The 12,858-nt window shown below is 41.4% G+C and overlaps 1 protein-coding gene across 4 annotated transcripts in view; it reads left to right on the forward strand.

Moving 5' to 3' along the window:
• C3H4orf51 (chromosome 3 C4orf51 homolog) overlaps positions 1-12,858 on the forward strand; it is a 93,139-nt gene that overhangs the window by 11,620 nt on the left and 68,661 nt on the right. For all 4 annotated transcript variants that reach the window (XM_054484731.2, XM_054484733.1, XM_054484732.1 and 1 more), the window contains exon 2: positions 3,415-3,488. In XM_054484731.2, coding sequence (XP_054340706.1) covers positions 3,415-3,488 — 74 coding nt within the window. The remainder of the gene's footprint in view (positions 1-3,414; positions 3,489-12,858) is intronic.

A 12,858-nucleotide genomic window follows, 5' to 3' on the forward strand; every position in this document is an offset into this window, starting at 1 on the left:
GATGTTGATGAAGTTGCAGAGAAAAGGGAACATTTATACACCGTTGGTGGAAATGTAAATTAGTTCAGCTCCTGTGGAAAGTAGTTTGGAGATTTCTCAAACTAAATATAGAACTGCCATTGACCCAGCAATCCTATTACTGGGTATATATCCCAAGGAAATTAGATCATTTCACCAAAAAGACACATGTGCATAGTTCATTGCAGCACTATTCACCATAGCAAAGACATGGAATCAACTTAGGTGCTCATCAATGGTGGATTGGATAAAGAAAATGTGGTATGTATACACCATGGAATACTACACAGCCATGAAAAAGAATGAAATAATGTCCTTTGTAGCAATATGGATGCAGCTGGTAAGTGAATTAATGCAGAAACACATGGACATAAAAATGGAACAGTAGACACTGAGGGCAGAGAGGGAAAGGAGCAAGGATTGAATAACTGCCTATTGGGTACTAAGTTCACTATTTGGGTAACAGGTTCAATATAAGCCTAAACTTCAGCATCACACAATATATTCATGTAACATACCTGCACAGGTACCCCTTGAGTCTAAAAAAAAAAGCCTACTAAATGTTGGTAAGGATGCCTAACAATAAGATCTCTGATATACAGCTGATGGGAATGTATGTTGATATCGCTCTTTAGAAAAAGTTTGGTTTTACTTTCTACAGTTGATTCTATGGATATTGTAGACTTAGCAATTCTACTCCAACTGAAATGCACTTTCACATGTACGTGGAGAGACACGTACAATAATGTTCTTAGCAGTACTTTTCATAATAGCCAAAAAAACTACAACAAGCAAAATGTAGAATAAGTACTATTCATTGACAGAAGAGTCAACAGTGATGTGGTCATACAATGGAATGCTGTATGGTAATGAATAAGAAAAAACTATGGTTCCACTCAGTAATCTCACAAACATAATGTTGGGCATTTTGAACCAAGTGACATGCTGTATAATTCTGTTTATATAAAATTCAAAAAAAACCAGCCCAAACCAAACTATAGTGTTTAGTGATAAAATATATTAAGAGAAGCAAAGTAGTGGTTCCTGTAGAAGTCAGGAAATTGGCCCAGTGACCACCTGTATCAGACCATCTGCCCCAAATCTACTGAAGAATAATTACTGGGGATTGAGCTAAAAAACCTGCACTTTTAAATTCATACGCCCAGGTGATTCAACTGCTGCTGTCAGTTAGGAGAAGAAAGATGCAGGGTAGGCCACCAGCCTCTGTCTCAGGAATAATTAGGGCTAGTTTGTGTGCTGAATACATGTATAGGAATATTTTAGGGCTCGTTAGGCTGATATCAATTCCACTCTACCCCTGCCTCACAGAGTTACAGGTTCCTGAAGTGTGAGGACCCTCCTCCCTCAATCAGAGGCCCTAAAATAATTACTACCATGTGTTGAACTCTAGAAATTGATGACTTTGTTCATTCCATACAAAATAACCTGTGCTTCCCACCCAGTCCCCTGCTTGCTTAGAGTATCACATTTGGATTCAAGGAAACTGGGATACAGATGTGTTTCAAAGGATACACACTACATCTGTTAGTCCCCAAGTTACTCCGCTGATATTAAGTTTTTGGTTTTTTCAGAAACGAACATAATTACTGTAATCTTTCTTATCCCATTCATAGCACTTATCTTATTTTGAAAACAGCTCCCTAGAGAAACACTCATAAATCCCTTTGAAATAATTATGAACTTAATGTTTGAGCTTTTCATGCACAGAAGTTGAAAATGTTACCCTTTTATGACAAATTAGAGAACAAACAAATCACTAAAGACGACAAGAAAGTCCAACTGTAGTTTATTTAATGGGATTGTGGGATTACAGTTGGGAATATGGAAAGAGTGGAAGAGAACAAACAAATGTTTAAGAAACCAAATAAAAAGATGAATGATTTATATTCCTCTGAGTAAATACCCAGTAATGGCTTCACTGGGCAGAACGGTAGTTCTGTTTTTAGCTTTTTAAGGAATTGTCATACTGCTTTCCACAGTGGTTGAACTAATATACCCTCCTACCAGCAGTGTAAAAGTGTTCTCTTTTCTCTGCAACCTTGCCAGCATCTGTTGTTTTTGACTTTTTAATAATAGCCATTCTGATTGGTGTGAGATGGTATCTCATTGTGGTTTTAATTTGCATTTCTCTAATGATCAGTGATAATGAGCTTTTTTTCATATGTTTTTTGGCCACATATCTTCTTTTGAAAAGTGTCTGTTTATGTCCCTTGCCCACTTTTTAATGGGATTGTTTGTTTTTTTTTTTTTTTGCAAATTTAAGTCCCTTTAGATGCCAGATATTAGACCTTTGTCAGATGCATAGTCTGCAAATATTTATCCTCTTCTGTAGGTTGTCTGTTTACTCTGTTGGTTTATCCTCTTCTGTAGGTTGTCTGTTTCTTTGCTGTGCAGAAGCTCTTAAGTTTAACCAGATCCCCTTTGTCAACTTTGGCTTTTGTTGTGATTGCTTTTGGCATCTATATCATGAAATCTTTCTGGAATATAAATCATTCCACCATAAAGACACATGTATGCGAATGTTCATTGCAGCATTATTCACAATAGCAAAGACCTAGAATCAACCTAAATGCCAATCAATGACAGGTTGTAAAAAGAAAATGGGGTACATATACATCATGAAATACTGTGCAGTCACAAAAACGAACAAGATCATGTCTTTTGCAGAAACATTGATGGAACTGGTGGCCATTATCCTCAGCAAACTAATGCAGGAACAGAAAACTAAATACCGCATGTTCTCATTTATATGTGAGAGTTAAATGATGAGAACACATGGACACAAAGAAGGGAACAACATGGCCAGGCGCAGTGGCTCACGCCTGTAATCCCAACACTTTGGGAGATCGAGGTGGGCAAATCACGAGGTGAAGAGATTGAGATCATTCAGGCCAACATGGTGAAACCCTGTCCGTACTAAAAATAAAAAAATTAGCTGGGCTTGGTGGTGCATGCCTGTAGTCCTAGCTACTCAGGAGGCTGAGGCAGGAGAATTACTTGAAACCAGAAAGCGGATTGCAGTGAGCCAAGATCACACCACTGCACTCCAGCCTGGTGACAGAGTGAGACTCTGTCTCAAAAAAGGAATGGAACACTAGACACTGGGGTCTACTGGATGGTGGAGGGTGGGAGGAGGGAGAGGAGCAGAACAAAATTGCTATAGGGTATTAGACTTAATACCTGGGTGATGAAGTAATCTGTACAACAAACCCCCGTTACATGAGTTTATCTAAATAACTAACCTTCACATGTACCCCCAAACCTAAAATGAAAGTTTTAAAAAAAGATGAATGGAAATCCCTGTAAGTCCATAGGCTTCATGTGATTTATAAATCCATAAATTTGTAACTTGTTTCTTCTACTTGCTTTCCTTAGGATGTCATTGCCAAACAGTTCTGCCTGTCGTCTTCTCTGCTGGGCTGGTACCCAAGAGACTACAGATGTCAAAGGTAAGTGCAACATGATCAGTTTCTGGGCCCAGCCCTTTTACCAGGGTTGCTGTGTTTCTTTCAGGTTCTCTTTTTTCTCTCGCTTTACTGAGATATGATTGACAAATAAAAATTGTAGGCCGGGCACTGTGGCTCACACCTGTAATCTCAGTACTTCGGGAGGCCAAGGTGGGCAGATCACTTGAGGTCATGAGTTCGAGACCAGCCTGGCCAACATGGTGAAACCCATCTCTACTAAAAATACAAAAACAATATTAGCTGGGTGTGGTGGCACATGCCTGTGATCCCAGCTACTCAGGAGGATGAGGCAGGAGAATTGCTTGAACCCGGGAGGCAGAGGTTGCAGTGAGCAGAGATGGTGCCATTGCACTCCAGCCTGGGTGACAGAGCAGGACTCGGTCTGAAAAAACAAAACAAAACCAACCAACCAACCAATCAACGAAACAAAAACAGACCTACTCTCTTAGCAATTTTTTTTTTTTTTTTTTTGAGAAAGGGTCTCACTCTGTCACCCAGGCTGTAGTGCAGTGGTGCGATCTCGGCTCACTGCAACCTTTGCCTCCCGGGTTCAAGCGATTCTCATGCCTCAGCCTCCCAGGTAGCTGGGATTGCAGGCGCCTGCCACCATACTCAACTAATTTTTGTGTTTTTAGTAGAGACGGGATTTCACCATGTTGGCCAGGCTGGTCTCAAACTCCTGACCTTGTGATCTGCCCAGCTTCGCCTCCCGGAGTGCTGGGATTACAAGCGTAAGCCACCATGCCCAGCTCTCTTGGCAAATTTTAAGTATACATTTTAATTAACCATAGTCACCATACTGTACATAAGGTCTCCATACGTATTCATCTTATAACTGAAAGTTTGTACTCTTTGACCAAAAATTCCCCATTTATCTTACCTCATACCTCCTGGTAACCACTGTTCTACTATGCTTCTATAACTTTGACTTTTTAGATTACACATATGAGTGAAATTATGCAGTTTTTGTCTTTCTGTGGCTGAGTAATTTCACTTAGCATAAAGTCCTCCAGGTGCATCCATGTTGTCACATAAACCAAGATGTCCTTCTCTTTAAGGCTGAATAATTTTCCATTGTATGTATATACCACATTTTCTTTATCCATTCATTATTGATAGACACATAAGTTGTTTCTAGATCTTGACTCTTGTGAATAATGCTGTAATGAACACGGGAGTGCAGGTAGCTCTTCGAGGTCGTGATTTCATTTCCTTTGGATATGTATCAGTAGGATTGTTGGATCGTATAGTAATTCTATTTTTAATTTTTTTCAGGAACCTCCCAATTAACATTGCCATCAACAGTGGACAAGGGTTTCCTTTTCACACATCTTTGACAACATTTATTTTTTAACTTTTTGATAATAGCCATTCTAACAGGTAGAAGTGATACCTGGTTGTGGTTTTGATTTGCATTTCCCTGAAATTAGTGAGGTTGAGAACCTTGTTATATACTTCTTGGCCATGTGTCTGTGTTATTTGGAAAAATGTCTCTTCAAGTAATTTTCCCATTTTTAAATCAGTTTTTTTTTCCTGCTATTTAGTTATATATATGGGTTTGTATACCAAAAGTATCTGAGACAGGTCTCAATCAATTTAGAAAGTCTATATTGCCAAGGTGAAGGACACATCTGTGAACAGCCTCTGGAAGTCCCGACAACATATGCCCAAGGTTAGGGTAGAGCTTGGTTTTATACATGTTAGGGAAACATGAGACATCAGTCAGTACATGTAAGATGTACATTGGTTCAATCCAGAAAGGTGGGACAACTCAAAGCAGGTGCTACCAGGTCAGAGGCAGATTTAAAGATTTTCTGATTAGCAATTGGTTGAAAGAGATTTTATCTAAAGACCTGGAATAGAATAGAAAGGAAAGTCTGGGTTTTGATAAAGGGATGTGGAGACCAAGGTTTTATGATCTAAATGAAGCCTACAGGTAGGTTTCAGAGAGAATAGGCTGTGTTTCTTATCAGATTTAAAGAGTCTGTTCTATCAGTCTTAAGGTCTCTTTGTTGATGTTTGTGAGGCATGTCTGACCCCCACTTCCCATTATGCCCTGAACTAGTTTTTCAGGATAATTTGAAATTCCCTTGGCCGAGGGGAGGGTCCACCAGTCAGTTGGGGGGGCTTAGAATTTTATTTTTGGTTTACAAGTTCATTATATATTTTGGATATTAACTCCTTATCTGAGATATGGTTTGCAAATATTTCCCCTTATTCTGTCAGTTTTCTTTTCATTTTGTTGATAGTTTCCTTTCCTGTATAGAAAGTTTTTATTTAATATAGTTCCATTTGTTTATTTTTGCTTTAGTAGACTTTGCTATTGATGTTGTATCCAAAATTCACTACCAAGACCAATGTCAGAAAGCTTTCTCCCTATGTTGTCTAGGAGTTTCTTGTTTTCAGGTCTTATATTGAACTCTTTAATCTATTTTGAGTTGATTTTTGCGTATAGTGTAAGATAAGAGTACAATTTCTTTCTTTTATATGTCGATATCCAGTTTTCTCAGCCCAATTATTGACGAGATTACTGTGGGAGCCATAGGCTCTTGGCTCTAAAGCTTTGGTAAAAATCACTGACATGAGGCAGATTGATTAATAAAAGAAAGGCATAAAAATTTATTATTATTCTTATTCTTATTATTATACTTTAGGTTTTATCGTACATGTGCACAATGTGCAGGTAAGTTACATATGTATACATGTGCCGTGCTGGTGCGCTGCACCCACTAACTCGTCATCTAGCATTAGGTATATCTCCCAATGCTATCCCTCCCCCTCCCCCCACCCCACAACAGTCCCCAAAGTGTGATGTTCCCCTTCCTGTGTCCATGTGTTCTCATTGTTCAATTCCCACCTATGAGTGAGAATATGCGGTGTTTGGTTTTTTGTTCTTGTGGTAGTTTACTGAGAATGATGATTTCCAATTTCATCCATGTCCCTACAAAGGACATGAACTCATCATTTTTTATGGCTGCATAGTATTCCATGGTGTATATGTGCCACATTTTCTTAATCCAGTCTATCATTGTTGGACATTTGGGTTGGTTCCAAGTCTTTGCTATTGTGAATAATGCCGCAATAAACATACGTGTGCATGTGTCTTTATAGCAGCATGATTTATAGTCCTTTGAGTATATACCCAGTAATGGGATGGCTGGGTCGAATGGAATTTCTAGTTCTAGATCCCTGAGGAATCGCCACACTGACTTCCACAATGGTTGAACTAGTTTATGGCAATCATTAAAAATTTATTTAACATGCATACATGGGAGCCTTCAGAATAAAAGCCCAACTTCCCAATGAGTTACGGAAACGTGTATATTATCCTGAGGCCACAGTAAAGAATGCAGACTCAGAGCATATCCAGAAACGGGTAAATCAGGCTTAGTGGCAAGGCTGGTTTAGAGAGAGAGAAATGAAGAGTCTTGGCTGGCAAAGATGGCATTTTTATGTAGATGAAGCCTCCCTCAGAGAGAATAGATGGTAAATGTTTCTTTTCAGATTTTTAAAGGTGTCAGTTCATCTGCCAGTGTTGGAGGAAAAAGTTTTAAATAAATAAATATTAAAGGTGTCAGACTCTCAACCTATCCTGGATCTGGGGGAAGGCATAGAAAGGGGAGGGGGCATGGCTTCATTAATGGAGATTCTCTACAGATGCAAATTTCCCCCACTTAGAATAGCTTCACAAGGCCATCTCTGTCTGCTGGCCAAGTAGCAGCCATTTAAAAATATGTCAAAGAAATATATTTTTGGATAAAATATTTTAATTTCCTTCACTGTTCTTTCCTTATTGTGTATTCTTGGTGCTTTTGTTGAAGATTAGCTAACTGTATATGCGTGGGTTTATTTCTGGGTTCTCTATTCTTTTTCGTTGGTCTGTGTGTCTGTTTTTATGCCAGTGCCATGCTCTTTTGATTGCTACAGTTTTCTAATATAATTTGAAATTAGGACAAGTGTTTTTTCTTGCTGCTTTCAAAATCCTCTTTGTCTTTGATTTTTGAAAGTTTTGTTACTGGTGGCAAATCCATACAGGTCTGCAGCAATCGCAGTTCTTGCCTCCTCAGAAGAAAGAATTTGACTGAAGTGCATAAGCAGAAAGAGAGACCAAGGCAAGTTTCAGAGCAGGAGTGAAAGTTTATTGAAAAGCTTTAGAGCAGGAATGAGAGAAGGTAAAGCACACTTGGAAGAGAGTGAAGCAGGTGACTTGAGAGATTACCTCGGAAGAGGCTAAAGCAGGCAACTTGAGAGATCAAGTGTGCAGTTTGACCTTTGGCTTGGGGTTTCATACGTTAGCATGCTTCCAAGGCCTTGCATCCCTTCTCCCCTGTTTCTTCCCTTGGGTGGGCTGTCTGCACTTGCAGTGGCCTGCTAACATTTGAGAGGAGAGCATGCACAGTGTGTTTACTGGAGTTGTATACATGCTCATTTGAGGCATTCTTCCCTTACCAGTCAAATGTCTCTAGAAGGCCGTATACTAGTTAAACTCCACAATTTTGCCTCTTAATGTGCAAGCTTGAGCCCATTCATCAAACTCCTGAGATCTTATCGGGACGCTGCTGATTACCAGTTTCAGGTGTTTCTATTTATTGGGAGACTGCCTTTCCCTGGCATTGGCTGTGACCAATTATTATTTTAAAGAGACAGTTGGCAATCACCTGACCATAACCTGATGGTTGCCTGACATTCCTGGTCTGTATGTGTGGTGAGGTTGGAGGCTAGGCCGTCTCCTGCCCTGCTTGTGCCTGACTAGCTACCTACTGTAACATTTTCCCCCTCAAGAGTCCAGTACCCCAATTCTTTGGGGAAAATGGATGAAGGTCAGTCTTCTGTAACTGATTCCTGCTGACAGAGAGGGATGGTAGTGATTGTTCTGCAGGTCTTGGCCTCTTGCTAGCTGTCATGGCAGAGCTGATTCCATGGGTTGGTGAAAGCAGTATCCAACCATGTCCAAGAGAGACAGGAACAGGATTTTGCCTCTGTCATGTCCCAGTGATGAGCAGTCTAGGGGTCCTTTGTAGATGCGTGGCTCTTGAATATTGAGAGGACAGTATCCCTCACTGATGATCATCTGGAGCTTGATGGCCTGAAGGTGAGAGGCAACAAATAGGATTATTAGAATTAGAAGAATGCCAAGCCAAAATAAGGGGGTGATGATAGCTCCAAAAAATTCTGATACTGCCAATATGCTCAGGTAGCTGGTGGCTATAGTTATGCCTGCTAAGCCTTGGGTGCATGGGGTTGCTAGCTGATTCCAATATGTGCCCAGAATTAGAATATTGATCCAGATTTTTACATTACCCATCCGTCTTGTTTCTTCTGAGCTGCAGCCAGAGATCACTGGTTGGTTCACAGGAATAAGCAGGGTTAGTCTAAATTGCAGACAAAAACTCAAAAACTCATGAGACTAGAATCTAATAATAGGTGTACCATAGTTTTTGAAACAGAATTTTTTTCTCTCCGGTCCTCAGTTTTATTAAAGACAAATCATGATAGAACTGACTTGTTCACAACATAAGCTTTAGTCTTATTATACTTGGCGTGCTTATTTGCATAAAGCACAGTGAGAATAATTATATACCATATAGACTCCTTTTAAAATTGGCTTTAATGAAACTGTGTTCCATAAGGAATTTCAGATAAGACTTTTTTTAAAGCCTTAGGTTGGCACCATCAAATACCTGTATGACATGGGTAAATTTGTCTCCTCTTGTGGTCTCAAGATAACTTGGGGCTTCTAGACCTGTTATAAAGTGATATTCTTTACTCACCACAGGCCAGGAACCCCGTACAGGGACTGTGTAGCCAAGGTATGAGGGCGGTTTTCCGAAGGAGCTTTTATTGGCTTCATAATTCCATTTTGATTCCTTAAAGAAAAGCATGCCATTCCAGTCAAAGCCTTGGTAAAATAACCAGTTTCTCCAATTGTGTCCTGTTACAAAATAAAACGATTCTTTTTTTTTTTTTTTTTTGAGACAGAGTCTTGCTCTGTCGCCCAGGCTGGAGTGCAGTGGCACAATTTCAGCTCACTGCAAGTTCCGCCTCCTGGGTTCATGCCATTCTCCTGCCTCAGCCTCCCCAGTAGCTGGGACTACAAGGTGCCTGCCACCATGCCCGGCTAATTTTTTTTTTTTTTTTGAGACAGAGTTTCCCTCTTGTCACCCAGGCTAGAGTGCAGTGGTGGGATCTTGGCTCACTGCAACCTCCACCTCCCGGATTCAAGCGATTCTCCTGCCTCAGCCTCTCGAGTAGCTGGGATTACAGGTGCCCACTACCACGCCCGGCTAATTTATTTTTGGATTTTTAGTAGAGACGGAGTTTCACCATGTTGGGCAGGCTGGTCTTGAACTCCTGACCTCAGGTAATCCGGCCCACCTCGGCCTCCCAAAGTGCTGGGCCACCAGGCGTGAGCCAATTTTTTTTATTTTTTAGTAGAGACGGAGTTTCACTGTGTTAGCCAGGATGGTCTCGATCTCCTGACCTCGTGATCCACCCGCCTTGGCCTCCCAAAGTGTTGGGATTACAGGCGTAAGCCACCACGCCCAGCCCATACAAGATTTTTTTTTATATAAAATCTCTTCTTTATAACCTTCCGTGCCTTTAGAACCTTTGAATTCAACAAAAATCATTTTCCTTCCATTAGAAAGTTGAGATTTGTACTGCATGTTGCTTTGCAAGCTCTGTAAAGGGCGAACAAATGAGAAGGTTATTTACATACTGTACTGGAGAAGTTATCCCACCCCAAGAGATTGCTCAGTTAGATTTTTGCTAGTGCTTGTCTGAATAAGTGTGGGCTATTTCTATACCACTGGGTAGGACTGTCCAGGATGAAGTTATTGGTTAAAGATTTAGGTAGCTTTCCTAGGAGAAATAGAGCTATTAGAAAGATGAATTCAGAGGTCAGGTAAATATTAAGCAAGCACCCATCATGGAAAATATATTTTTGCCCTAAAGAGATGTTGGGTATTTAGACATCACCAGGGACTGGTCCCTTAAGTAATATAAAGGGATGTGAATTTTTTCTTTTGGAGGGAGGGGGTGCCATTTCCCCCATTACCTGACAGGATTTGGAGGAAAGTTGCTCAGAGAAGGAGATTAGCACAGAGTAGGCAGCTCTTGAACCCAAAAGGGAAATTTATAAGTTTACTTGCCACCTCCAGAGTTGCCCTCAACTTTGTCTTGCTGATGACAGTGTCTGATTTGGAAGCCAGTCAGAGCAGACAGCCTCTTCAGCTCAAGGCCATCAGGAGTTGGGAGTCTGTCCCAGGGGTGGTTTGGCCCTCGGAGCAGTCTTATTTCCAGTGGCCGACCTTCTGGCAGAAGGGGCAAACCATGCACATAGCTTTTATCCCATTGGGGCAGTGCTTTCCAGTGCCCTGGCTTCCTGCACCAATGGTGGTTACCTGGAGAAGTGTCCTTAGGGCAACCTGGAGGGGGCTAGTGGGCTCGCAGAGCAGCCAGTAGTTGAGCTCACCTCCTTTCTGTTTTCTTTCTCCTTTTCCTTAGCCCTGTCCTCCTTATTCTGCTCTCAGTTGTGAAAGACTGAAGAGGCTAATCTGAGGACCTCCTGCACAGTGGCACTAGGTTCCAAGACTGACTTTTGTAATTTCCTCCCCTTTCATTTTTAAGCCAAATGGTATTACAAAGGAAAACTATTTTCTTGTTTTAAGGTTTGGGGAGATCTTTCAGTTTGGGGAGATACATCCAAGGGGCATGTCCTGTGGTATCGAGACAAGATTACCTGTCTGTGAAGAGAGGACAGGGGAGAAAAAAATAAAAACAAGGTGTCCCCTCTTACTTTCCTGTTATCCTATATGGGGCATCCCCTATTCATCCTTAGGGTTCCAGAATGAACCGGTCTTACCATGTACCCTTTACCTTGGTCCCGTCTCATCACAATTATGCACTTGAGAACAGAGGAGATACTGGAGTGAACAGTGGGCTCCTTGTTTATCCTTGGGGTTCCAGAATGAATCAGTCTTACCATATACCCCTAACCTTGCCTTCATCTCTTTTCTAATGGTAATCTGTTAGTCTGGGACCAAGCTTTATCTCTGTCCTATGGGTCTATTGTGCCTACGGTCTTGGGCTGGCCTATATCCTTGTCTCCATGACCTCATAGTGACTCTCACTTGGAGCATTTTAGCAACAAAATCATTATCTTTTCTCAGATTCCCATTTTCCATGTTTTTTAAGTGGAAAAGAGGCCTGCTTTTCAGCTAACTGCCTCAAGGGGGCTGGACTTCGCTTCCTTTGAATATGACCTTGAAGTTCTTGATGCATGTTGAGAAGGGCATGGAAGTGATTAGCGAAATGGAGGCTACAGGAAGAAGTGGGAGGATGTGAGAGGAATACTCATGGGAAGCCTTCATATGCTCACAAAAACAGCAACCCTTGGATTCTAGAGGGAAACGTTTATTTGCCCTCTTGACATAAAGTAGTAACCTCCAGAGAACTTGGGGCTTGGAGTAAGAACTCACAAATGGCAAAGGAAGAACTTTGCCTCCTTCCTGAGGGGTTCTAACTCAAAAAAAGCAAGTATGTGGGGCTTTTAAAGGACCACAGAGTGAGGCCCTATGCAGGTGGAAAAACTGCTTCCAAAGCCACTGAAAAACTTACCCCTAGAGCATAATAGGAACAAAAAGCATATGGCAAGTCATAAGTTGCTGGCAGAGCCAGGGATCCACTTAGTGCCTGTCCCCACAATGTGCCAAGAGACAGGGGAAGGGCTGGAAGTCATCCAAGTTGGTAGGGTAAAAACAAGTATAAATCTCAGGGGATACCTGCAAGGAAGCCCATGTCTTTGTTGCCATGCAAATGTAGCAAGAGCTGCAGGAACATGAATTACAGGGAGTATGTGTTTAAGAAGTCACGTGGCATGCAAAAGTGAAAACAAAGAGGTGGACTTGCCCCTGAGGCAGACAGTCTGGCAGGTGTGCAAGGCCATTTCAGAAAACACACAGAGAAAACAGGAGAATAGGCAGCATCGGTTTTTTGGGGAAAGAGGTAATTTTAGTTGAAAAAGCAGAAGAAACCCAAGCATTGCATGGGTTTAGGCTTTAGTCCTACCATTCTCATGAGCTCACTATTTAGGAGGCCCATTAGTGTCTCAGTTCTACTTGATGTGGGCCCGAAGATCTTTCCCACCCCTACAAGCCACCTGCCAGGGTGAGCTGAGAGATCAGCCAGGAGGAGCAGAGCCACTTGCAGCTGAGAGGAATCATTCTGGGGGTTGGTTAGTAAGCAGGAGAGTAAAAGGGGCGAAAACCATGCACAGAGGTTGAATACCTCCAGCTGAAGAAGGCAAGATGTAGAAGTCTCTTACCACTAGGGAACATATCTGAGTCATGCA

Source organism: Pongo pygmaeus, chromosome 3 (assembly GCF_028885625.2).
Source record: "Pongo pygmaeus isolate AG05252 chromosome 3, NHGRI_mPonPyg2-v2.0_pri, whole genome shotgun sequence".
Lineage (NCBI taxonomy): Eukaryota > Metazoa > Chordata > Mammalia > Primates > Hominidae > Pongo > Pongo pygmaeus.